General features: G+C 44.0%; 1 protein-coding gene across 2 annotated transcripts in view; it reads right to left on the bottom strand.

The window, feature by feature from the left end:
• Positions 1–19,039: 19,039 nt before the first annotated feature.
• PCGF1 (polycomb group ring finger 1) overlaps positions 19,040–27,429 on the bottom strand; it is a 1,514,627-nt gene continuing 1,506,237 nt past the window's right edge. For both annotated transcript variants that reach the window (XM_044064289.1, XM_044064290.1), the window contains exon 9: positions 19,040–19,129. In XM_044064289.1, the coding sequence (XP_043920224.1) occupies positions 19,079–19,129 (51 nt within the window). In that variant the 3' untranslated portion in view covers positions 19,040–19,078. The remainder of the gene's footprint in view (positions 19,130–27,429) is intronic.

The following is a 27,429-nucleotide window of genomic DNA, read 5'->3' as shown; positions in this document are numbered from 1 at the left end:
GCAGTTTTTGACCTCGGCGGCCTGTCTCTGTCTATCTCTGTGTTTTTTCGGAATCCCGGTAGTCGGATGACTAACCAACATTTTTGGATAATTAAACAGAGAACCGAAATATTTAGAGGCAAAAATATACAGACGATGGATAGTGCACTGATTAAATAAAGCACAAAACCGACAGCAAGGCACGTCGTGGTCAGGGCCTATGCAAGGAATACAGTATGAATGAAAATCTTTATGAGGTATTTGCTTTCCACAAGTAATGCAATTATTAACTTTTACTGACATCGGTAAGGAGCAAGGAAAGTTACTGTAACGGGGTACTTAGCTTTAAGTTGAAGACTTTGGTTCTGAAACTCGAAAACGAAAATTTCAGGAGTCGGCTGACTGGCACTTGCGAACTGCTTCTGCTTCGGGCACCGCACAGCAAGAAAGACTGATGTAATGGCGTCGGCTGCATGTTTTAGACCCCTGATAACCTGACGTCATGGAAGAAGGGAAAGCAACCGACGCAGGACCCAAGACTTTGTTAATCAGGCCAACTGAGGGCAACCTGCAAGCAGATTACCCAAATGTAATGACTGCAACAGTGAAACACGAAGAACATCTGAAAGTGCATGGAGCCCACCCTGAAATTAAGGTATTGTCTGCAGGATCCTCTTATTGGGATGTGCAGGTAAGCTTCCTTTAAGTCTAGGGTTGCCAGCCAGGCACCCTTGGCTAGCATAAGAGGCAGCTGTTGAAGAGTTAGCATTTTGAATTTTGGAACCACCAGAAAGGTGTTGAGAATAGAGAGGTCCTGGATAGCACGCCAGGAGTTGTCTTTTCTGGGTACCAGAAATAGTCTTGAATAAAAACCTTGCCTCCTTTGTTCTGCTATGACAGGTTGAATAGCCCTGATACTGAGAAGAGAGAGAACTTGCTGTTGGGCCTCCGCCCATTGATTTGGGGTAGGTCTGGCCAACCATTTGGGGTTGGTAGTGTGTGTAAGTGGAATCTGTATCCTTGGGAAACTATGTTCAAAACCCATTTGTCTTGGGTAATGAGTTCCCAGTTTTTTGCATGCATGACGAGCTTTCCTCCTACGGGAGCAGGTAGTTGAGCAGGGCTTGGAAGGCTTAAGGTTAAGTCATTGTGCCATTTTTCCATAGGGGGTGGCTTACTACTCCCTGCTTTGATCCTCACTGCTTAGATCTGTATGTAGCCTGAGACTGTAGCCTAGGTGGTCTGCTGTTCCTGGGTTTGGACTGAGAAGGCCTGGAAGGGACTATAAAGGACCAGTTCTTTGAAGGCGAAGGCCTGGAAGGGACTATAAAGGACCAGTTCTTTGAAGGCCAATGCCTACTGAATCTGGGAGGCTGTACTTGTTGGAAATTTTTAACAGTTTGCATAGATTTAGCTTTTTCCTCCATCCTTTTAAGGACTTCTTCTGCTTTGTTGCCAAAAAGGTGGTCTTAGTTTAAGGGAGCATCCAGTAATTTAGCTTTAACATGATCTGGCAAGTTTTGTTCCTTAAGCCAAGCATGCCTTCTAAGTACAGACCCAGTAACAGCAGCCCTGCAAGATGCTTATAAAGCATCAAAACCACATTGCAAAGTATGTTTACCAACTTGTTCTGCAGAATGCATCAAATCTAGCAATTCTGTGTTCAGCACAGTCAGGAATCAACATCAATTTCTGTTTAAGTAGTCCCATAATATGCTGCTGATACTTTAACATATGAAACTGGCATTTTAAAGCCCTAATGGCCAAAGTAGCAGAAGTGTATACTGTCTTACCCCATCTGTCTAAAGCTCTAGAATCTCTATCAGAAGGGGTAGGATTTTTGGCAGCATTAGCCTTAATGCCTTTTGGTCCTTGGGAAATGGTCTCCGGATCCGCAGAAGGATTCTTGAAGAGGAACTTGAGAGAGTCAGGTACTCTGTAGTACCCGTCAGGTTTTCCGGGAGCTGGAGGTAAAGTGTCTGGGGTAAGGCTAGATTCCAAGAAAGCATCATTTAAAATGTCCAGAACAGAGGGATAAGCTAAAGGCCTGTGTTGAGGCAGGAGTAAGAATTCTCTAAGTCTCTTTTTGAACTCAGAGTAATCCTGCCTTTCCCAGCGGAAATGCTCCCTAAGAGTATGCAAGGTTTCACTGAAAGAAAAGTCTTCTGGAGGGGAAGCAGAGGGAATGGAATCCTCTGCATCAGAATCCTCATAAGTAGATAAGGGCAAATCCTGGTAATCAGAAGAAGCAGAAATATCAGATTCCTGATCAGAAGAATCAGAAAGAAAATCAGTTCTAGGTCTCTTACAGGTGGAAGGCTGGCTTCCCCTAATTACGGTAATAAGGTCTTCAGCCATTCTAAGCATTTGTTTTTGAGGCATATGAGCCTGAGGTTTGGTAGTCGGTTTTCTAGGCATAGTGCGAGTTTTTGGCCTGAGGAATTCGGAACTTCTGGATGGAAATTATGGCGTCGGTTTAATATGAATATGTAGGCCTGAATACGAATATGTAGGCCTGAATACATCCCCAGAAGCTGGTGCCTGCACAGCGGCTCCGGACCCATCCAAGGTAGAGACATCTGCAGGTTCCATAGTCGAAGAAGCATCTCGCGGCATACTGGACTTCGAATGGGTCTCAGTAGAGGCCTGTGAATCTGAAGTAGCGGGTATCAGGGGCTGAGAAAGCGCCTCACTGAGTACCGGCGGACTGGTGACTAGCTTAACGGAAGCATTGTCGGCAGTTTTGAAACTATGCAGTGTGTGTCTTTGTCTTTAACCTTAAGTTTTTTCGAAAGATTGGTAGTTGGATGGCTTAACAAAGCCATTTTGGAGTACGGAGATCGAGTACGAAAGTAATTGGCTGCAAAAATAGCCCGACGAATAGTTCGGGCGTTGAACAAGGCACCAAACCGACAGCAAGGGACGTCGTGGTCTGGGCCTAAACAGGGGATGCAGTAAGAATGAAAATATCTATGAGGTATTTGTTTTCCACAGGCAAGACAATTGTTAACTTTTACTGACATCGGTTAGAGCAAGAAAAAGGATCCCTAATGGGGTACTTATCTTTTTTGAAGACTTCGGGTCTGAAACTTGGAAATGAAAATTTCAGGAGACGGCCGACCGGCACTTGTGAACTGCTTCTGCTTCGGGCACCGCACGGCAAGAAAGACTGATGTAATGGCGTCGGCTGCATGTTTTATACCCCTGACAACCTGACGTCATGGAAGAAGTGACAGCATCCAACTCAGAAATCTGAAGACTCTGGTATTCAGGCCGGCTGAGGGCTACCTGCAGGCAGATAACCCAAATGTGATGACTGCAACAGTGAAACACGAAGAACATCAAGGTCTGAAAGGACATCATCTGGAATGAAGGAAACTTCAGAAAGGTGTTAAGAGTAGAGAAATTTCCAGAATTGGTCTCCAAGTAAAAACATTCTGGAGTAAAACCCTTTCCCTACTGGGGGTGGGGGTGGCAATGAGCTGAGCAGTGCCCTGATCCAACTGGAATTGCAGAAATTCCAGGAAATGAGGAAACTGTTCTAGAAGACCTTGAGGGATGCCTGAAAAGGGGGAAGATACTTCCAAACCATGAAACACCCCTGGCGAATAATAGCACCCAGGAATCTGAGGTAATTCAATGCCAATTTGGAAGGATAAGACAGATGTAGAGATAAAAGGACCTGGCTGAGAAGGGAAAGCCAAATGTCAAATGGAGACAAGCCTGTCCTGAAAAGATGGCGTCTGAGATGCAGTCCAAGTGGATTTAGCAAATCTATATTTCTTGTTATCCTTAAGAGCAAGGCAGGTTTTCCTATGAAACTAAGGCAGTCTCAGACGAGCATCTCCTCTCGAATTTCAGGATAAGGGAGACAAAAATATATCAGAGTTTCTGCAAGGCCTTTATTCTGTACAAACTTAAATAAATCATCAGCAGCAGCTGTCTCAAAAATATTTTTGTGATCTAATGGGTACTAGGCTTTAATATTGTCAGGTAAAGCCTAAAGATGCAGCCAAGAATAACTCGTCTTTACAGAACCACAGACAGCAGCCCCGGAAGAGGCATTAGCAGCATTACAGCTGCGTTGTATAGAGTGATGTGCAACCTTAGAAGTGGGCCCAAGTAGGGAAAGAGCTGAAGCCTTATCCCTCAAGAGTTAGAAAGGTCAGACATCACCTTAGTTACCCGAGTGCCAAGACATACCTGGTCATGTGGGTTTGATAATTAATAGCCCTAAGAGGCAGGATGTCAGCAGAATAAACTTTCTTATCCAACCTCTCCATAGCTCAAATGTTATCTGAAGGAAGGAGCTTAGTAAATGGCAACAGCTTAGAATAAGAGACTGAAACTACAGAAGGATCAGCAGAAGGCCACTTGTACAAAAACTTGCAAGCCTCAAGAACCTTGTAGAACCTTGTCAGACCCCTTGGAAGCAGGACGCTGAGAATCAGGAGCAACAGAGGCCACAATAATGGAGTTGAAAACAGTTTCCAAAACAGGAGGAACAGCAGATGCCTTGTGAGACTCTATTTGTAGAAGATCACATTACCTCTTCTGGGAGACCTGGGAGCAATCCCACTAAAAATACTCCATCATATAGGCAACAGTATCCCCAAAGGATAATTCTTCCACGGGGGAATCTGGACTTAAAGAATCCTCTTCTACCAAACCATAGTCTAGAAAAGAAAGAAATTGAGAGGCGTATGCAAGGTATTCCCCCCAGAACCAAAGTCCTTATCTAAGGACTCCAATTCCCTAGGCATCTTAACAGGGATGGAAGACCAGAGAGGGACAAGGACAGACACCCCTTGAGGAGGCTTCAAGGCCATTAAAACATTGAACAGACCCATAATAAAATCCTTCCATTTACGCTGGGGATCTTTAGCAAAAGGGGGAATATGTTTTGTTTTCTGCTTTTCCTTGAGTGAGACATCTGCCTCAAGTATCCTCGGAGGATCACACCCTTGGAGAGATTCAATAATGGCAGTAGGGCTCTCCTCCCTCGCTAAAATCTGAGGAATCCCCCTCGATTCTTCGGAAAAAATCAGCTGGGGTGTGGGTTTATCCTTAACATCTGGAGCAGACACCAAGGACATGTGAAAGTTCGGATCTATGCAGACCTCTGACAGGGCCGTGGCTGAGGAATCAACAGCAAACACCTTCAGGGCTTTACCGCTTCTAGAAAAACATCTGGAGAAGACCAGACAGCAACTGGATCAGGCCTTGGTTTCTTGGCTGATGGCTGACCCTTGGGATGGGAGGATTCTGCCATTGCACCCTGAGCCAATAACTTAAGTTGTTGGTTCTCAAGGTACATGGACAAAGATAAGACTACAAAAAAGTCTTGGGGAAGAACACTTGGCAGGTACAGCACCACTTATGGTTATGGGAAGCACCTAGGCAAAAAGACACTGGCCATTATGATTTCTATGCAGAATCCGACTCCCACACTATTTCCCTTTCTGAATGACATGAACACAAATACAGGACAAAATAAAAAAAAGGAGAGAAGAAACCCCAATGGGACACTTAAATGAAAGCGGTTTGGCAACCCGCACTGCAGAAGGGCATTCAGACAGACATTTGATAATAGCATTCAGACTGGTGGCAAAGTTTTGAGTGTTTGCATCCATATGTCACCTTTATGCTCTACGCCTTGTGCAGGAAGCAAACGTGTGATGTACAGCAACTACATGATCAAAAGGCTTTTGGTGTACTGGCTAGATGTTGGGCTATCCTCAGCAGGTGATCTCTTACGTAAAGAATACTGCAACAGTGATATGGAAGGACATCTATCAGATTCAAACGGAGCCAAAGACAAATTTTCAAGGATACAACTGAGGTCCCAAGAAGGTAGAAGAGGATTTCTGGGAGGCCTGACATGAAGGATGCCTTTAAGAAATTACTTTACCTCAAACCGAGAGTCCAAAGGAGAATTCAAGGACAGACCAGCAGAAATTGCTGACAGGTGAGCTTTAACTGAAGAACGTGCCAACTCAGCATGGAGCAGATCACACAAATAAGGGAGAACCACACAAACCTCCACAGAGAGAGATCCCAATAGCGACAGAGGCACCAGACAGAAAATCTTTCCCATCTGGACATGTGTGATTTTCGGGTAGTGAGTTTCCTGGTCTCTTGCAGAACCTGGAACACATCTTCAGAAAAGAGGTGCCTTAAAGGAATCAAAACCCGGTCACCCAGTGCCATTTGAAGAGTGGACAGGCAAGGATGGATAAGAGATCCCTTGTCTTGTGTGAGATCCATCCAGTGAGGTAACTTGTGGTGATTACTCCTGGCCAAGTGACGAAGGGGGAACCAATGCTGTCTTGGGAGTTACCAGCAAGATTTTGGGAGAGTGCCTGATCTTGTGCAGAATTTGTATCAAAAGGGGGGGCATACAGAAACATTCCCTTCCAAGGAAAGACAAGGTGTCCACTTTCCAAGTCAAAGGACTTGGTACTATTGAACAGAATAGAAGTTGTCTGTTCAGAGGGGAGGCAAAAAGGTCTACCTGAGGAATATCCTACCGACCGACTATGTCCAAAAACACATCTCTTTGAAGCATCCAATCGTGAGACTGTGTTCTGGACCTGCCCAAGGAATCTGCCACTAGATTGTGCTCTGAAGAAATGTAAATCACCTGAGGAGCCACTTGATACCCGATTGCTAGATCCCATGCCTAAACAGCTAATCTGCAAAGAAGATAGGACCTTGTACTCCCCTGCTTGTTGACATACCACAACACAGTGGTATTGTCTGTGAAAACTTTGAGGGGGCAGGGTGGAAAAGGGAATAAAAAGCTTGCAGAGCCAGAAGCAGAGCTCTCATCTCTTTTATGCTGACATGATCTGACCTCTGATGAGGAGGTCAGAGACTCTGAACCTTTAGAGGGCCACAAGAAGCCCCTCAACCCAAGTCTGAGGAGTCCATGAACAGTTCCTGAGAAGGAAGTGAAGCCTAAAAGGGAAGCCACAGATTGAGAGCGCTGCTGAGTCCACCACTGAAGTTCAAGTCTGAGACAAGGAAGTAAAGGAATAAGGAACTCCAGAGGGTGGCAATGTTGAAGCAGCAATGATTTGAGGTAGCACTGAAGCTTCCTCATATGGAGCCTGGCAAGAAGAATAATGGGAACAACGGACGCAATAAATCCCAGAACCCTGAGAAATTACCTGGCTATGAAAGAGGACAGAGGAAGGAAAGACTGGAAAAAGACTCAGACAAAACCTTGGGAGTACAAGAGAAGCCAACATGTGAATAGTTTAACGACTGCACCTGAGAAAAACATGATACTGGGAGGGTGTCAGAACAAATTTTATGAGATTTATGGTGAACTCCAAACTTTGTAAAAGACAAATGGTAAGTGGAGATCCTGCAACAGACTGCTGGGAAAAGGCTTGAATGAACAAGTCATCCAGACAGGGAAAAATCTGTACCCCCCCCCCCGAAGTCTGCAAAAAGCAATGACAGGAGCGAGACATTTGGTGAATACACTTGGGGCAGTAGAAAGGCCGAAGGGTAGAGCACAGAACTGAAAATACAATGAAGAAACACAAATGTAAAACTTTTCTGATTAGAGGATGAATGGGGATGTGAAGGTATGCATCCTTGAGGTCTAAAGAAATTAAAAAGGCCTGGGGGGGTAGGAAGAGGAGTGAGGGGAAGAAGAGACAACATTCTGAAAGAAGGGACCTTGAAAAAGGTGTTTAGCAGAGAAATATCCAGAATTTGTCTCCATGTACCCTCCTTCCGAGGACCCAAAAACATCCTGGAGTAAAACCCCGTTCCCACATGGGTTAGTGGAACAGGTTGAATGGTGGTCTGATCCAAAAGAGTCTGAGAACCCCTGGGAAATGATGAAGATGTTCTAGAGGGAGTTGAGGAATGTCTGAAAAGGAAGAAGGGCTTTCCAAACCATGAAATACCCCTGATGAAAAATGGCACCTAACAGTCTGAGGTGATCTGATGCCAACTTAGAAGAGACAGAGAAAAGCAGACAGAAAAGGGGACACTGCCAAGGGAAACAGAATAGAAACTTCAAATGAAGACAGGCTTGCCCTGAAAGAAGGCTTCTGAGACAAAGGAGTCTGAGTGGATTTATCAGGGGGAAAGTGTCTGCATAGCTACATCCCTTCCTACCTTTAGAAGGTGGGCGAGTCTGCCTTTGGACAAAGGCAAACTTAGAAGGGAAATTCCTCTGAAATTTGGGGATAGAAGATACAAAAATATGCTTTGAGTTCCTGCAAGACCATACCCTTATCATGTAGGGACTTAAGCAGGTCAGCAACAGCTGTACCAAAAAGATTTTTGTTATCCAGAGGGGCATACAAAAGCCTGGATTTAATACCACCTGGTAAAGCCTGAAGATGTAGCCAAGAATAACATCTCATCACATCAACGCAAACAGCAGCCCTAGAACAGGCATTATCTGCATCACAGACTCACTTTGTGGAGTGGCAGGTGACCTGGGAAATTAACGCATGCAGGAAAACAGCTGAAGCCTTCCCATCAGAATCAGGAAGGTGAGACACCACCTTAGCTTCATGAGAAAGAAGAGCCAAAACATACTTGGTTATGTGGGTTTGGTAATTAATAGACCTAAAAGACAGGGTGGCAGCAGTATATACTGTCTTACCCAAACTTTCCATAGCTCAGCTTTCCTTATCTGAAGGTAGGGGCTTAGTTAAATGGCAATAGCTTAGAAGGTTTATCAGAGGAAGCCACTGAAGGATCAGCAGAAGGGCACTTACACAAAAATTTACAATCCTCAGGTACTTTACAGAACTTGTCAGGTTTCTTAGGAACTGGGGGCTGAGAATCAGGAACTACAAAGGTAGGAGAAAAGGTGTCCAAAAGGGCTACCAAAACAGCAGGGGAAGAAGGCAGCTGAGAAGACTTCCTTTTTAAAGCTACCCACTGATTAGAAGGATGCAGTAATCAGCCTTGGCACAGAGGAGGCAAAAAGAAAGATAAGGAGAATGAACCGCAAGAAGGCTGCTGGCCCAGACAACATACTGGGCAAGGTTTTAAAAGGCTATGCTGATCCAACTATGCACAGTGCTAAAGGAAATATTTTAACCCCTCTCTGGCCATGGCAAAAGTACCCTCATGCTAAAAGGAAACTATCATCATCCCACTACCCAAGAAAACCACTCCCTCCAGCCCTAACAACTACAGACCAGTCACTCTGACATCCACTGTTATGAAATGTTTTGAGTGGCTGATCAAAAAACATCTTTCATCTTGCCTACTTCCTGATTTTGACCCTCTGCAGTTTGCATACAGAGCTAACTGATCCATGGCTGATACCATCTCAGTAGCACTACACATCTCCCTTCAGCATTTAGAGGGCAAAGACAACTATGTGAAGGTGCTGTTCCTAGACTTCAGCTCTGCATTTAAAATGGTGGCACCACTGCAACCGATAGAAAAACTGGCACATTCAGGAATCACTAAACATCTCTGTAACTGGATCATAGACTTCCTGATTGAAAGACCACAGAGAGTGTGCTTGGGTAAGAACACATCTAAGTGCATCACGATTAACACCAAAGTTCCACCCGGATGTGTTCTCAGCCCACTGTTATTCACCATTCTGACCCACGACTGCTGTGCTAAGCACAAGTCCAACCATATATTTAAGTTTGCTGATGACACCACAGTTATGGCGCTCATCACAAAGGAGGATGAAAGGGTGCACATTGAGGTGGCAGCATGTCTGATCAGTTCGTGGAAGGGGAACAACCTTAACCCGAATGCAAGCAAGACCAAATAGATCACCATTGACTTCAGGAAAAGGAGAACAAACCAATCAGTGGGTCAGGATCAATGGTGAGTGTGGAGAGGGTTAAGAGTATGAAATTCCTGGGTCTACACATATCAGAGGATCTCTCGTGATTGGGAAACACCAGCCAACTGTCAAGAAAGCGCACCAATGCCTCCAGTTTTTAAGAAGGCTCCTCCTTATATTCTCTCTACCTTCTACACAGGTGTAATAGAGAGCATTCTCACCTGCAACTTCACAGTGTGGTTTGGAAGCTGCAGAGTTACAGAAAGGAAGGCACTACAAAGTGTGGAGGGTCACAGAGAAGGTAACAAGTTCCAGTCTTCCATCGATACAACACCTTTATTCTGCAAGATGCATCCAAACGGCCACCAAAATAACACAGGACTCCACCCATCCAGTGCATGGACTGTTTAAGCATCTGGCCTTGGGTAAGAGAAATTGCAGCATCCGCTACAGGACTACAAGATTCAATAACAGCTTCCACCCTACAGTGATTAGACTTCTGAACTCGGGCATTAGTCTCAGAGGACTGGACACAAGTCAGTTTTTACTTGTGCAATATATACTCCGATACATTCCAAGTGCAATATTTACTTATTATATCCACACAATCAGTATTATTTAACCCACTCAAGTGCAATATTAGACAAATAACTTGGACATTGTTAAATATGTCATGTGTTTTGTATTATTTTAAATAGGGTAGTTAATTTAAGTCAAGGAAGGGTATTCTTTTTGTATGTGTATGTTGGTAAATGTCTCCACTCTTTCTTGCGTGCACTGGGAGTAGTACTGTATTTGTTAGTTATGTTTATTCCTCTACTTGTTATGTGTTGTTCACTTTCCTTTGTAATCTCAAGAACTGAGCTGATGCACAAAATTTTGTTTAGGCTATATGCATGTAGTTATAAATGACAATAAAGCTTACTTTGAGTTTGACTTTGTAAAAGCTCATAACACCTCTTTAGAATGTCAGAGAAAAGAGATGTGGGAGCAATTCCATTTAAAGTACTCCATCATATGTGCAATAATATCCCCAAAGGACAATTCTTCCAAAGGGGAGTCTGGCCTCAAAGAATCCTCTTCCTCTGAACTACAGTCTAGAGGGGAAGGAGTATGAGAGGAGTAAGAAAGGGATTCCTCCCCAGAACTCAAAGCCACTTCCCTAGGCCTCTTAATAGGGTTGGAAGACCAGGGAGGGTCAGGGACAGACACCTCTTGAGGAGGCTTCAAGGCCACTAAAGCACTGAACAAACAGAGTAAAATCCCGCCATTCACATTGGGAATCTTTAGCAACAGGGGTAATATTTTTAGTTTTCTGCCTTTTCCTCGGAGGTTCAGACAATTGGCGGAATCTTATAATCATAGTAGGAATCTCTTCTCTCACTAAAATCTGAAGAATCCCCCTCAGTCTCTCAGAAATAATCAGCTGAGGTTTCCTCTCAACATCTGGAACAGACAATGAAAATCCTCCAAGGACATGTGAGAACTTGGATCCATGCCAGCCTCAACAGTGTTGCAGCAGGGAAATCAGAGGCAGGCAATGGATGCTGTTCAGGGCTTTCACTAACTTCTAGATAGACATCCAGGGGAGGATGGACAGCAACTGGATCAAGTCTAGTCTTTTTGGCCTTCATCTTGGCAGATGGCAGACTATCAGGATGTGAGGCTTCAGCCACAGCACCCTGAGCCAACAGTTCAAGTCGTTGGTTCTCAAGGTATATGGATAAAGAAGATAAGCGACTATGTACAGTCTTATGGACAAATGCTTGATGGAGATAGCACTGTGTATGGTTGTGAAAAGCGTTTGAGCAAAAGACACTGGCTGTGACTGTCTTTATGGGGAATCTGCCTCCCACACAGACATTTTCCCTTCGTGGGTGACATGAAAGTACAGTTGTGTACACTTACCATAAATGTAGATGTTCGAGTGCCTTCACTGTTGCAGTCATGACTGTAGGGTTCTCCCCTGCTGGCAGGCAGTCCTCGGTCGGCCAGAATCCCAAAGTCTGGGTCCGGCGTCGGCTGCTCAGCCATGCTCCCTGGCGTCAGAGCGCCAGGAGTACAAAGCTGGCAGCCGACGCCATGTTCTCCAGTTTTTCTTGCCCCAGATGTCAGGTGTTCCAAAATGAGTAAAATCCCATACCCTTTGCAAATACACCTCAGAAGAAGGGTGAAGAAGGGAACCACACAAAAGAAAAAATAAGAGGGGACAGGAGGGAGGATAACCCAGACTGCAACAGTGAAGACACTCGAACATCTACATTTATGGTAAGTGTACACAACTGTACTATGTTCATCGTGTTTCACTGTTGCAGTCATGACTGTAGGGTTGAATCCCAAAGCAGAAGAAAAGGGAGGTGGTCATAAAGTAGAGAGGGCGGCTAAAAGGCCCTGCAAGACTGCAGAAGCAAAGCCTGCCCTAGACTTAGAGTAGAGAGGTAGATTGTAGTGCTTAGAAAAAGTATGCACTGAACTCCAAGTTGCAGCTTCCAAAATGTCTTTGGTAGGAACTCCCCTGAGGAAGGCAGCTGAAGTGGCAGCAGCTCTGGTAGAGTGAGTCCTTATACTCCCTGGGATTTGCTTTCCATGGTGTGAATAACAAAAACTGATTCCATGAGCAATCCATTTAGAAATGGTCTGTTTTAAAATGGCTTTACCTTGGGAACTTGAAGCATAAGAAACAAACAATTGATCTGATTTCCTGATGTCCTTGGTTCTGTCCAGGTAAAAACGTAGTTGTCTGTGTACATCCAAGGAATGCAAGATCCGTTCCCCCCTATTTTGAGGAGTGGGGAAAAAAGTTGGCAGGTGAATAGTTTGATTTAAAGCCACTTTGGAAACCACCTTAGGCATGAAAGTAGGATTAGTCCTTAAAGACACCCTGTCTTGGTGAAAAATAATATAAGGTTCCACAGCCATAAGAGCTTGCAACTCCGAAACTCTCCTGGCAGAGGTCAGAGCTAACAAGATGGCTGTCTTCCAAGATAAAAACTTGATGTCAGATGTAGCAGCAGGCTCAAAAGGAGGTAAGGTGAGTTTTTCCAAAACATAGCTGAGATCCCAGGCAGGAATGGGTGGAGATCTAGGGGGGCCTTAAGTTCTTAGCTCCTCTGAGAAACTGTCTCATGAGCTGATGGGAAAAGATTGGAGGGTCTGTATTATAATGAGCAGAAATAGCAGAGGCATGTATCTTTATGGAAGAAAAAGAAAGACCCTTGTTTAAGAGGTCTGTCAGATAAAGTAAAATCAGAGGAATGTTAGGAATAAGAGGATCCAAATCCTGAGCCTGCATCCAGGTGCAAAATCTTTTCCATTTTCCTGCATAATAGTGCTAGGACGTCTGGCTTCTAAAATGACATCCATAACCTGCTTGGGTAGAAGAGAATGAATCATAGACCCAGGATTAACCAGGCAGAGAGTTTTGACATGGGAGTGCAGAACTTGACCCTGGTGTTGGGACAGAAGGTTCGGAGTCTGAGGTAAAACCCAAGGGGGCTCCAGAGAAAGGTTTTTCAGAGTTGGGTACCAAAACTGTCGAGGCCAATTTGGGGCCAGTAAAATTATCATCTTGGGCTTGTCCTGTTTGATCTTTAATAACACCCGTGGAAGAAGAGGTAGAGGCAGGAAGGCATACCCCAAGAGGTTTCTCCAACTGAATGATAGTGCATCCACTTTCCAAGCTAGTTCGTGGAATGTCCTTGTGCAAAATATCTGTAGTTGATGATTGAGGTGGGATGCAAAGAGGTCTATGTGAGGACATCCCCAGACTGCTGTAATCATCTTGAATATTTTTGCGTCCAGCATCCATTCGTGTGGGTCTGACAGGTTCCTGCTCAGACTGTCTGCCAGGATGTTTTGCTTCCCTGGTAGAAACTGGGCTTGAAGGTCCAGTTTGTAAGCTAGAGCTGTGTTCCATAGATTCATGGCTAGTCTGCAAAGGGGATAGGAATGTGATCCCCCTTGCTTGTTTATGTACCACATAACTGTGGTGTTGTCGGTCCGTATCAGTAGTTGTCTTGGTTGTAGAAGATTCCTGAAGGCCAACAGAGCATTCTGAATGGCTAACATTTCCTTTAAATTGATATGCAGGTGCTTCTGATCCTTTGTCCAAAGGCCCTGCAGACAGTTGCCCTGCAAATGGGCTCCCCATGCATAATCCGAGGCGTCCGTGGTTAGTATCTGACTGGCTGGAGGCAGACTGAAGGCCTTCCCTTTGTTTTGAGTACATGCCTTGGACCACCAAAGGAATTCCTTTTGAAGACAAGGCAGGACGGTGATCTGTATGTCTAAACTGTGGCAATGCTGAGACCATACACTTTTTAGGTACCACTGTATTTTCCTCATATGTAGTCTTGCATATGGTACGAGAAGGATGCAGGAGGCCATGTAACCCAAAGCCTGCAGGAATTTCCTTGCAGACAGCTGAGTTAATGATGCCAAGGTTTTGAAAGTTGAAGCCAGCTGTAATTGTTTTTCATATGTCAGAAATGCCATCTGGGTTTTTGTGTTTAGAAGAGCACCCAGAAAAGTTATCTGTTGTGAGGGTGTCAAATTATGTTTACAGTGAATCCCAGGAACTTGAGAAGTTTTTGAACAAATTCGAGATGCTGGAGTAAGACATCCTTGCTGTCTGCCTGAATAAGACATTCGTCCAGATAAGGGTAAATCTGAATTCCCTTGAGTCTGCAATAAGCTACTACTGGAGCCAGGCATTTGGTGAAGACCCTGGGCGCAGTAGACAATCCAAAGGGCAGCGCAGAGAATTGAAAGTGCCTCGATCCGGCCTTGAACCGGAGGTATTTTTTGCACTCCTGCCTGATGGGAATGTGTAAATAAGCCTCCTTTAAATCCAAAGTTACCATCCATGCATTTTTGGTCAACATTGGAAGTAGCTGCTGTAGAGTAAGCATCTTGAATTTTGGTATCTCGAGAAAAGTGTTCAAGACTGACAGATCCAGAATGGGTCTCCATGAATTTTGCTTTCTGGGGACTAGGAAGAGCCTTGAGTAAAAACCTTGTCCCATTTCTGAAAGTGGAACCAGTTCTATTGCTTTCATAGCCAAGAGGGCTTCCACCTGGTTTAAGGCCTCTAACCAGTGATGTTGTGGTAGATCCGGCCATCCGCTTGGTCTTGGTAGGGTATGAAAATGGAATTTGTAACCTCTTGAAACCACATCCAGAACCCACTTGTCTTGGGTTATATGAATCCAATTTAGGTAAAAAAGAGAAAGTTTTCCTCCGAGAGGGGCTTCCAAGCAAGAAGTTCCTGCAGCCCAAAAGGGGGAGTCATTGAGCCTATTTTCTATGAGCTTGCGACCTGTCCTCTCCTCCCCTAGGGGTGGAAGCAGTCCACTGTCTTGATCTATAAGAGGCTTGCGTTTGGGGCCCTCCTCGGGAGCGTCTGTATCTACCCCTCTGAGGCCTGTCTGAATTGGGAAAGGACCAATTTTTAGTAGGCCAATTCCTACTAAATCTGGGTGGCTGTACTTGTAAGAAATCCTTAACCATTTGTATGGATTTTGCCTTGTCCTCCAACTTCTTTATCACCTCTTCAGCCTTTGATCCAAACAAAACATTATGTTGAACAGGAGCATCCAATAACTTAGCTTTTACTTGATCTGGCAAGTTTTGTTCCTTTAACCAAGCATGCCTTCTAATGACTGTGCCTGAGGCAGCAGCCCTACAAGAAGCCTCCAAGGCATCAAAACCACAGTGTAAACCATGCTTCCCTACTTGTTCAGTGGCATGCATTAAGTCGTGTAATTCCTTATCATCTGCACAAGCAGAAATGGAAGTTAGCTTTTGTTTCAAAACAAACAAAAGAAATTGCTGGTATTTCAGTATATGAAACTGACAGTTTAAAGCTCTAATACATAATGTTGCAGAAGTGTACACTTTTTTGCTCCATCTTTCTAAAGATCTGGAATCCTTCTCAGTGGGAATGGGGTTTTTAGCAGAAGTGGCCTTAACCCCCTTAGGGCCCTGAGAAATGGTTTCAGGATCAGCAGTAGGATTCTTGTATAAAAACTGGTGGGAATCAGGAACCCTATAATATCTGTCTGGCTTAACAGGAGCTGGAGGAAAAGAGTCAGGAGTTAAGTTAGCCTCCGAAAAAGCATCATCCACAATATCCAAACAGGAGGGATAGCCAGGGGTCTATGTTAGGGAAGAAGAAGAAAATCCCCAAGTCTTTTCTTAGATCCCGAGTACTCCTGTCCTTCGCAGTGAAAATGTTCCCTCATTTCATGTAAAGTTTCCCCAAAAGAAAAATCCTCAGGGGGAGAAGCTGAAGGAAAGGATTCCTCAGCATCAGAATCCTCATAAGGAGGAAAAGAATAATCCTGGTCAGAAGAAGAAACTGAAGAAACAGAAGCCTGATCAGAGGAGTCACAATACAATTCCTGCCTTGGCCTTTTGTCTGGAGGGGGATGTGAACCCCTAATCAGAGTAAGTCCTCCGCCATCTTAAGTAACTGTTTCTGAGACTTGGGTCCCGGCTCAGAAGAGGCCTGGGCTGTAGTCTTTGATTTGGAAGGAGTCTTTGCCTTTGTCAGAAGCTGAGTAGGCCTGAAAACCCCTTCAGAAGCCGGTACCTGCACAGCGGCTCCGGACCCATCCAAAGGAGCATTGTCCGAAGGTCCTGCAACTGAAGTATTCAAAGGCCTCGTTGGCTCCTCGTGGGAGTCCGTTTCGGCCGTCTGTTCCGAAATGGCCGACGACAGGGGCTGCAAAAGCACCTTACTGACGACTGCCGAACCTGAAGCTGGCTCTGCTTGTACAATATCATCTGATTTGGACCTCAGAGGCCTGTCTTTATCCTTGCGCCGTTTGTGAACTCCGGTAGCCGGAAGCGTGTCTGACGACATTTTGTAATTAAAACGCCTACCGAAGTAATGAAATGCAAAATCGTACCTTCGTTTAATAGTACGTTGATTAAATCTGGCACAAAACCGACAACTAGCTACGTCGTGGTCAGGGCCTAAGCAAGGAATACAGTAAGAATGAAAATCCTTATGAGGTATTTGCTTCACATGAAATACAATTATTAACTTTTTCTGACATCGGACTGGAGCAAGAAAAAAGTTTCCCCAACGGGGTACTTCACTTTGAGTAGGAGTAGAAAGTCTTCGGACTGAAGTACGTTTAGATAAAATTGTCAGGAGTCAGCCGACCGGCACTTGCGAACTGCTATCACCGCACGGCAAGAAAGACTGGAGAACATGGCGTCGGCTGCCAGCTTTGTACTCCTGGCGCTCTGACGTCAGGGAGCATGGCTGAGCAGCCGACGCCGGACCCAGACTTTGGGATTCTGGCCGACCGAGGACTGCCTGCCGGCAGGGGAGAACCCTACAGTCATGACTGCAACAGTGAAACATGATGAACATCACAAATACACTACAATAGAAAAAAAAAAAGGAGAGAACAAAGTCCAATTGGGCACTTATCTGAAGACACCTTGGCAACCAGCACAGCAGAAGGGTGTTCAGACTGATGTCTGATAACAGTGTTCAGAATGTCGGCAAAGAGGTTCTGAGTATTTTCATCCATATGTCACCTTTATGCCGTAAGCTGGGATCACATGTGTGACATACAGTGCCTATAAAATGTAAAGGCTTTGATATACTGGCCGGATGTTGTGCTATCCTTGGCAGGGGATCCCTTATGTAAAGAATACTGCAACAGTGATATGGAAGGATGTTAAAAGGATTCTTTTCCTAGAATGCAACAAAATGCTTCAGAGTGAATGGGATAGAGGCATAAAATCAGATCCACGTCATAGCATCTAATTAAAAAAAGAATCACCAGGGAGGGATGGTGGAATCAGTGCCCTTATCTTTCTCAACGACAACAGGATACAGATCTTCTCACAGCAGTCCGTGAGGAAGGGAGCCCAGTGCACCACAACTGCTTCCAAATGTAGGCATGTGCATGGTATTGTGTGAAAAGCAAGCACCAATGTTTTCCAAGAGAAGCCTGTTGAAAATGGCATTGGGGGAGGTTGGGATGGGCTTTTGGAGGGTGAGATTTACATTATATTCCCTAAGGGTATTGCTATGCTATCCCATTATTCAAGCTTCTACCAGACAAATATTAGTATTAGGCCTACAGTATCAGCTCTGGCACAGGAACACTCAAAATGCCCTTCCCTGACAAGGATTAAACAGCCAAACTGGGCCTTAGGAGGTATTAAGACTAGAACTCTCATCCTCGAGTTCCACTGATATATGACTAGGTAAGTCAGGAGGCTGCTGCCAGAATAAGGATGGTTAGCAGGAGGTTCCAAATCAAGAACTGGGAGAGAGGCAGCATTGGCATACAAACACACACACAAAGAGCCAAGAGATGCATCTCCTTCAGTCCCCTCTGCTGAGGCAAACAACTGGCAATGGCTTTAGCACTCACTCTCTTGAGATAAACTCAGTATCTACATGTTCTGCAAGGCTGTTACTTAAATTAACTTAAAAACCACTAGATCTTTGTATAGACTCTGAGCTTTACCTGAGGCTGTGTAGAAGACCCTCCCCACCTGCCTACTTATAACAATAGCTGTCAATCTCCCTAATCTTTCTGGACATGAGGTAGACACAGAAACATTTTCCCTACAGAATCATCAACTAATCAAGGTTGAACAGTCATTTGTCTTAGCTGAGGAAACAGCAATGATGAACTGGATCTTGACTGGTAGTCTGACATGAACACTGGAATGATTTATATGGCAAATAAACACGGGAACTTTACTTATGGTAACTAGGACTGTGATCCATCCTGCTTGACTGACAAAAAATAACCATTGGTTTTAGTGGCAGCAGACATTATGGTATGCATCATAAGAGGTGCACATATGCTACTGAGCATGGTTATCTTCCAGAAATTTTCCAGATTCTTACTGCTAAAAACTATGCACCCGAACAAGAAACGATCAAAGGAGGGTCTTTGGTGTTATGATTATTACTTACGAATGGGGCATTTCTCTTAAAGTATATTTAAAATTTAGAAAGACTCTAAACTTAGCAGAAAACCTTATCTTACTTTTAAAGGCATTTTATCGAAAAGGGTGTGGAAGGACAACAACACTCATTTAAAATAGCATGTTTTGGACTGTTTTCATAAACTTTATACTTGATGGTTTGAAAAGCAACACAGAAATGTATTTAAAATTTTTATTTAATAAAATAAAACTAGTGACAAAATACATATAAAATTAGAAATTAAATACTGCATAGGAAATATACTCTGATGTACTTTTAGACAACATTAAAAAACATTAATACTCTGTTCAAATAAAATCTTTTATTATGATCTGTTGGTTTCATCTTCCTCTTTTCTCCTTAACACTGTACTGTAACATCAAAGGTGCTGGCTGTGAATAAAGTAAACAAAGTTTAGAATTAACCAGTGAATGACACCTGAAGTAATATCTTATACTAACATTTATATAGCTATTCATGCATGACTGCAGCTAGAGTACTATGAAAAATGCAAATAGGCTTCTCTCCAACTAGATATGAACTTAATTTACATCAATAATTTCAAAATGTATACCCATGAAAGCAATCCTCACATCATACAGTGCTTTTAGCTGTCACTGAAAACGCACATTAAACATACCTAGCTGCAGCCAAATTGTAAGGTGCATCTTGTATAAGTTGACATGCAGCGAGTTACCAGTTTTTTTTTTTTTTTTTTTTTTTTACCTGAAAAGGAAATAAGTTATGGGTAGGAAAGAAGTGCTTTTGAAATTCAAGGATGCTAGTTACAGTAAAGCAGCAACATGTTCACTGAAATTTATATTTTGCATTCATCCTCTCACACAAAAAACTACACATATATATCTATAAAAAAAAGACTGAGACCATGTTGCAGAAAACTTAATTCAGTGAACTCCCAGAACATCATATTTTGCCGGTGGGAAACTAACCACTTGGTCACCAATAATCAAAATACAAACTGAAGCAAATGAAACCCACCAAAGTGGGGGGGGGGCTTCACTCCCCACACCCTCCCTAACTAAATATACCAACTCTGAGATCACACTACACTTGAGAAAAGGGCAAAGTTTGCCATGGTGGTCAAGTGGTTAGTTTCCCTGCAGCAAAATACAACATTCCGGGAGTTTGCTGAATTATGTTTTCGACAACACGGTCGCTATCTTCTGTGATATGACGAAGTGCTAATTCAATTATTTAAAGTAGATTAATAGTGTGTGTGTGTGTGTGTGTGTGTGTGTATATATATGTATGTATATCTATACAGATAGATATTTGGTCGACATCTGCTTAGCTGACCACATTTAGTCAACTACACAGATGGTCAAGTGGTCTCAGGGATGGTAAATATGCCCTTTCCTTGAGACTGTGTGATCTCACAGTTAGTACATACAATTAGCAGGGGATATGGGTGCGGGGGAGGGGGCTTGCCCCCCTTGCAACAATGTTTAAGGCTATTTTGTTTTGCATGTGCTAAGATTTTGCATGGTGCATAGATAGTAGTATGTTATTTGCAAAGTTGACCTTTTGTTTAGCGTCATCACTAATGCAATCCTTGTAAATAAATAATAATAAAAAAAATACAGGTTGAAGAGGAGACTTTGCAAGCTCTGGCACTGTACAGCCAAGAAGAATGCTGAGGCAGATAATATATTGAAATGTGTTATTTCCCGACTACCAAATTAACACTTACATTTGAGGACAGTCCTGCAGGGAAAGAAATGGGTAGATTACATTGCTAATCCCGTGGAAAAAAACTCCCAAGTACCTCAGCTTCAGAAGACAAGGTAAGAATAAAGTTTTTGCATGATTGTACAAAAACTATATGGTGACAGGAAACATAATTATTAAGCATGAATATAGGTAATGTAGACAAAACTGAAGCAAGAAGGCAGTGAAAAATGTTAACAGCAGCATCATTACACATAAGCCTTACAAGAGAATGCAAGGATTATAATGATACTGCTTACATGACATTAAAAAGTTACATATTAATTTGCTGCAAAAGTGGTCATAAACAGGAAGCATTTATACAACAGCAACACACAAAAATCCATCAAGTTTATCCTTAGGCACAGCTAATAGGGACCTCACACCTGTAACGAGTGCAGGGCAAGCAAGATGGAGTGAGGAGACCTACACTGCAGCAATGACCTTGTTAACCAAACATATATTATTAGCATGAGTGTACTCTTCTCAATTGCATAGCTCACTATAAATATCACTGTTGCATGAGATCCACAAAATTAATAAGAACAAGAAGTATTTTAAGCTTGCAAAAATGGCTGGACTGTCTAAGATGTGTCAAGCATGGCAGCCAAATCACATCCTGCGCCATCTGTAGCATGAGCATTCCTTTGCAATAATGGAAATTTGTGAAGGATGTCCAAGTAACAGCCTAACAAATACCAAATTCCTTCAGCAGACACTTTTTTTTTTGAGGCACACAGGATCTGTTTGACAGCTTCCCAACCTGTACCCAACTGGCTAATTTTTACTGTGATTGGGGGGGGGGGGGGGGGTTAGCACCAGGTTTATTTATGCCACGGAGAGGGCACTAGCCTTATTCCCCACTATTTCTACCTCTCTACTCAACAAAGTAAACAGCAGACAGACTTTTGAAGAAGGCTGTACTATGTGTTGGTCTGGTGGGGAGTTAACTCTAAATTCTTTGAAGTTCTTTGCTGTATCTTTCATGGCAAAAAATTGCAATTAGCCAATTAGAAAATGAGCATTTGTAAAGTACAGTTGTGTACACTTACCATAAATGTAGATGTTCCAGTGTATTCACTGTTGCAGTCATCACATTTGGATTATCTGCCTGCAGGTAGCCCTCAGTCAGCCTGAATACCAGAGTCTTGGGATTTCTGTGTTGGATGCTGTCACTTCTTCCATGATGTCAGGATGTCATGGGTATAAAACATGCAGCAGATGCCATTACATCAGTTTTTCTTGCCCCAGATGTCAGAAGCCCCCTAAATAGGAAGCAATTACATGGTGTGGAACACCCACAGCAAAAAGCAAATACCAATGATATAAGGTATGCCAAACAAAAAGGATAGGTAGAAGTAAAGAGAAGTCGGGGGCAGGAGGGAGGGGAACCAGGACTGCAACAGTGAATACACTCGAACATCTACATTTATGGTAAGTGTACACAACTGTACTATGTTCTTCGTGTTTCACTGCTGCAGTCATCACATTTGGGTTGATTCCCAAAGCTGAGGATGGGTGGAGGCAGTCAAGAAGCATTGGGGCTGGCAAGGAGGCCCTGTAAGACTGCTGTAGCAAAATCCAGCTCTGAATTTAAAAAGGATAGGTAAGTGGTAATGCTTGGTGAAGGTGTGTACAGAGCTCCAGGTTGCAGCTTCTAGGATGTCCCTGGCAGGAACTCCCCTGAGAAATGCTTTAGAGGTTGACGTAGCCCTAGTGGGATGTGTTCTGATCCCTTGAGGGGCAGGTTTCCCATGTCTGCAGCAGAAATGGATGCAGTGTGCTATCCATGTAGAAATGGTTTGCCCTCTGCCCCTGTAGCAAAACTGACTAGCAGCTGGTCAGATTTTCAGAAAGGTTTAGTCCTGTCGAGATAGAACCTAAGCTGCCTGTGCACGTCCAAGGAGTGCAGGATCCATTCCCCTGTATTCTGAGGATTAGGGAAAAAGGTTGGCAAATGAATGGATTGGTTTAAAATCACACTAGATACCATCTTTGGCATAAATGATGGGTTAGTCCTGAGGGAACCCTGTCCGCATGGAAGAAAATGAAGGGTTCCACGGCCATAAGGGCCTGCAATTCAGACACTCTTCTTGCTGAAGTGATGGATAGAAGTATTCCAGGAGAGGAATTTTAACTCTGCTGAAGCAGCAGGTTCAAAGGGTGGAAGAGTGAGTTTTTCCACTACAAAGTTAAGGTCCCAGGTTGGAGTGGGAGTTCTCCTGGGGGGTGTCTTAAATTTTTGGCTCCTCTCAAGAACTGTTTGACCAGAGGATGAGAGAAGAGGGGTGGCTCAGTACTGTAATGAGCTGATATGGCAGTGGACAGGCCTTTGTGGAACATTTCTGTTAAGTAATCTAGTATATGAGGTAAGCTGGGCACATTTGTGTCCATTCCTTGAGACTGGCTTCAAGAACAGTATCTTTTCCACTTTTCTGAATAGGAGTTGCTAGTAGTAGGCCTTTTTGCCTCCAGGATGACATCCATCACCTGTTTACTGAGGGTTCAGGGGATGAACCAGGCTGCTAGGTTCAGGGTTTGCAACTGCGGATGCAAAATCTGGTCCTCCTGCTGGGACAGCAGGGAGGGGGCCTGAGGCAGGTGTCAAGGTCCTGTTTGATCTTTAGTAGAACCTTCGAGAGGAGAGGCAGAGGGGGAAAGACATAGTGAGAGGTTTTCCCATGTAAAGGACAGAGCATCCACTTTCCATGCTTGGCTGTGGGTAGTTCTGGTACAATATTTGCTCAATTGAAAGTTCTGAGGGGAAGCAAAAAGGTCCACCTTTGGTGCCCCCCACCTGTGAATCAGCAGCTTGAATGATTTGGGTTCCAGGTTACATTTGTGCGGGTCTATTAGATTTCTGCTTAAGTCGTCTGCCAGTGAATTTAGTTTGCCTGGCAGGCATTGAGCTTGCAGGTGCACTTGGTTGCTCAAGGCTGTGTCCCACAGAGCCATGGCTAACTTGCAGAGTGGGTAGGAATGGGTTCCCTCCTGCTTGTTTATGCACCACATAACTGTGGTGTTGTTTGTCTTTATCAATAGTTGCCCTAGAAGAATAAGGCTTTTGAAGGCTGTCAGGGCATTCTGCACAGCTAACATTTCTTTTTGATTGATATGCAGATGCATTTGCTTTGGGCTGCATTTGCCTTGAATACCATGTCCTGCCATGTGAGCCCCCCATGCATAGTCTGATGCATCTGTTGTTAGGGTTTGGGCGGCAGGGGGTAGAGTGAAAGGGAGTCCTTTGCTGTGATAGCAGGCCTCTGCCCACCAAAGAAACTCTGCCCTTAGGCAAGGAGTGATAGGAATCATTGCTTCCAGGTCCTGAGAAAGTTGACACCAGACACTTTTTAAGTACCACTGAAGTTTCCTCATATGCAGTCTTGCATATGGAATTAGTAGAATGCAAGAGGCCATGAACCCTAGGGCTTGCAGTATTTTTCTTGAAGATAGCTGGGTTTTGGTGGCCAGTAGATTGAAGTAGTTTGTCAAATACATTTGTTTTTCTGGAGTGAGGAATGCCATCTGGGAAGTTGTGTTCAAGCTTGCTCCCAGGAATATAATCTGTTGGTTGGGTACCTGATGTGATTTCTTTTCGTTGATGGTGTACCCCAGTGAAGTTAGAAGTCTCTTTACAAATGTCAGGTGCTGGAGTGGCAATTCCTGACTGCCCGCCTGAATCAGGCAATCGTGCAAGTATGTGTAAATTTGAATTTTTCTCTGCCTGCAATATGCAATGGCTGGAGCTAGGCATTTTGTGAATACCCTGGGCACAAAAGATAAGCCAAAGGGAGTGCAAAGAACTGATAATGCATACAGTCTTGCTCTGAAACATAGATATTTCCTGCAAGATTCCCTTATGGGGATGTGCAGATAAGCTTCTTTTAAGTCTAGGGTGGCTAGCCAGGAGTCCTTGGGTAGCACAGGAAGCAGCAGTTGGAGAGTAAGCATCTTGAACCTTGGAACCACCAGGAAGGTGTTGAGAATACACAGATCCAAGATAGGTAACCAAGAGTTTTCTTTCCTGGGTACCAGAAACAGTCTGGAGTAAAAACCTTGTCCCCTGTACTCCGCTGGGACAGGCTGAATAGCCTTTATACTGAGAAGAGAAGGTACTTGTTTTTGGGACTCTGCCCACTGGTTTGGGGGGAGGTCTGGCCATCCGCTTGGGGATGGCAGTGAGTGGAAGTATAATCTGAATCCTTGGGATACAATGTTCAAGACCCATCTGTCCTGGGTGATGTACTCCCTTTTTTTGCATGTAGGGCAAGTTTTCCTCCTATGGGTGCAAGGCTTGGAAGAATTAAAGATAAGTCATTGTGAGATTTTACCATAGGATGTTGGCTTACTACTCCCTGCTTTAGAGGTGGGAGCACTCCATTGCTTAGATCTGTGCATACCTTGAGACTGTATTCATGGTGGTATGCTGCCCCTGGGTTAGGACAGAGAAGGTCTGTTAGGGACTGGAAAGAACCAGTTTTTAGAAGGCCAATGCCTACTGAATCTAGGTTGCTGTACCTGTAGGAAATAATTAACAGTTTGCATAGATTTAGGTTTTTCCTCCATCTTTTTGAGGACGACTTCTGCTTTATTGCCAAGGTGTTCTTGATTTAGTGGTGCATCTAGTAATTTTGCTTTGACATAGGCAAGATATGTTCCTTAAGCCAAGCATGCCTTCTAAGAACAGACCCAGTGACAGCAACCCTGCAAGATGCTTCTAATGCATCAAAACCACATTGCAAAGCATGTTTTCCAACTTGGTTAGCAGAATGCATTAACATTTGTAAATCTTTATGTTCTGCACAATCAGGAATAACCATCATTTTCTGCTTAAATATCTCCATAATATGTTGCTGATACTTTAACATATGAAACTGGCAATTTAAAGCCCTGATGGCAAGATTAGCAGAGGTGTACATCTTCTTACCCTATCTGTCTAAAGCCCTAGAGTCCCTGTCCGAAGGGGTAGGGCTTTTGGCTGTTGTAGCCTTAATGCCTTTAGGTCTCTGGGAAATGGTCTCTGGATCTGCAGTAGGATTCTTAAAGAGAAACTTGTGGGAGTCAGGTACTCTGCAGTACATGTCAGGTTTCCTGGCCACTGGAGGCAAGGTATCAGGGGTAAGGCTGGATACCAAGAATACATCATCTACAATCTCCAGAACAGGTGGCATAGCTAGAGGCCTGTGCTGAAGCAAGTCTAAAAATTTTCTTTTTGGACTGTGGACAGTCCTGGCTTTCCCAGAGGAAATGCTCTCTTAAGGTATGCAAGGTTTCACCAAAAGAAAAGCCCTCTGGAGGGGAGGCAGAGGGGATGGAATCCTCTGCATCTGAATCCTCATAGGTAGTTAACAAAATGTTCTGGTAATCAGAGGGATCAGTCATCAGGGTCCCGGTCTGCAGAATCAGAAGGAAAATCAATCATTTGTCTTATAGACGGGGAAGGCTGACTTCCCCTAAGGTCGGTCTTCAGCCACTCTAAGCATATATTTCCGTGGCATGTCAGCTTGAGCATGCGCTATGGTCGCCGGTTTTCTAGGCGAAGTGCAAACTCTGGGCCTGAGAAACTCGGTAGTTTTAGTCAAAAACAAAGATGTTGGTTTAATACGAACATCAGAAGGTTAGAATACACCCTCGGAAGCCGGTGCCCGCACAGTGGCTCTGGACCCATCCAAGGTAGAGACATCCGCAGGTTCCATAGTCGAAGAAGCAGCTTGCGGCATACCGGACTCCGAAAGGATCTCAGCACAAGCCTGTGAATCTGTAAAAGCGGGTATCAGGGGCTGCGAAGTTGCCTCACTGAGTACCGGCCTATGCGGTCTGTCTCTGTCTTTATCCTAACGTTTTTTCAGTAGATCGGTAGTCGGATGGCTGATGGAAGGCATTTCGGAATATGGAGAATGAGAGCAAAAGAATTTAGCAACAAAAATAGCTCGATGACGAATAGTTCAGGCATTGAACAAGGCACAAAACCGACAGCAAGGAACATCGTGGTCTGGGCCTAAACAGATGACGCAGTAAGTATGAAAATCTCTGTGAGGTATTTGCTTTCCACAGGCAAGACAATTATTAACTTTTTCTGACATCAGTTAGAGCAAGGAAAAAGGATCCCCAACGGGGTACCTATCTTTTAGAAGACTTCAGGTCTGAAACTCGAAAAAAAAAATTTCAGGAGGCAGCCGACCGGCACTCGTGAACTGCTTCTGCTTCGGACATTGCACGGCAAGAAAGACTGATGTAATGGCGTCGGCTGCATGTTTTATACCCATGACGTCCTGACTTCATGGAAGAAGCGACAGCATCCGACGCCGAAATCCCAAGACTTTGCTATTCAGGCCAACTGAGGGCTACCTGCAGGCAGATAACCCAAATATGGATGACAGTGCTCCCCTTTCACACGTGGCCAAGACACTGATCAGTCTGCCTCAGTATATTTAGTATGCAGACATTCTGCAACTTGTAAACACAAATTACAGTACTGAGCACTTGCACACAATGGTCTGCAAAAGAAATGCATAGTACATGCACTCCAGTTCGGCAGGCATCCTTATTGTGTTGCCCTGCAGCACAGCACAGCAGAAAAAAGTGTTAATAATGTCTGCTCCCTGCAGTGCTATGTCCTACCATCATGCTAAGTGACAATTTTATAAGGAATGCTGTTTATGAAGTTTGACACTGGAGCAAGAGTCACTACGATATTACAATAAAGATGTGATCTGAGGTTGGAAGAGCTCAGCAGCTTCACTGTATGATCGTGCAGAGGTGAGGAAAAGTTTGGTTGTTGTGGCAGGGCTGCCTGCACCATGGGGATCTCACTGCTGGTAGGGTTTCTCCTACTGAGCCAAGGATTTTTTCTTCACCTCATTTACTTTTTTACTTATTTGTAACATAGACATATTACTTTGCTCTAATCAGCAGCACATCAGAAGGGAATGGGGATTAACTGCACTGCCAAAAACATCACCAG

The sequence above is a fragment of the Protopterus annectens genome, chromosome 2.part2, assembly GCF_019279795.1.
Source record: "Protopterus annectens isolate FY-2018-M chromosome 2.part2, PAN1.0, whole genome shotgun sequence".
Taxonomy (NCBI): Eukaryota; Metazoa; Chordata; order Ceratodontiformes; family Protopteridae; genus Protopterus; species Protopterus annectens.
The sequence above is the reverse complement of the archived record's forward strand: the minus strand, read 5'-3'. Positions and strand labels throughout refer to the sequence as shown.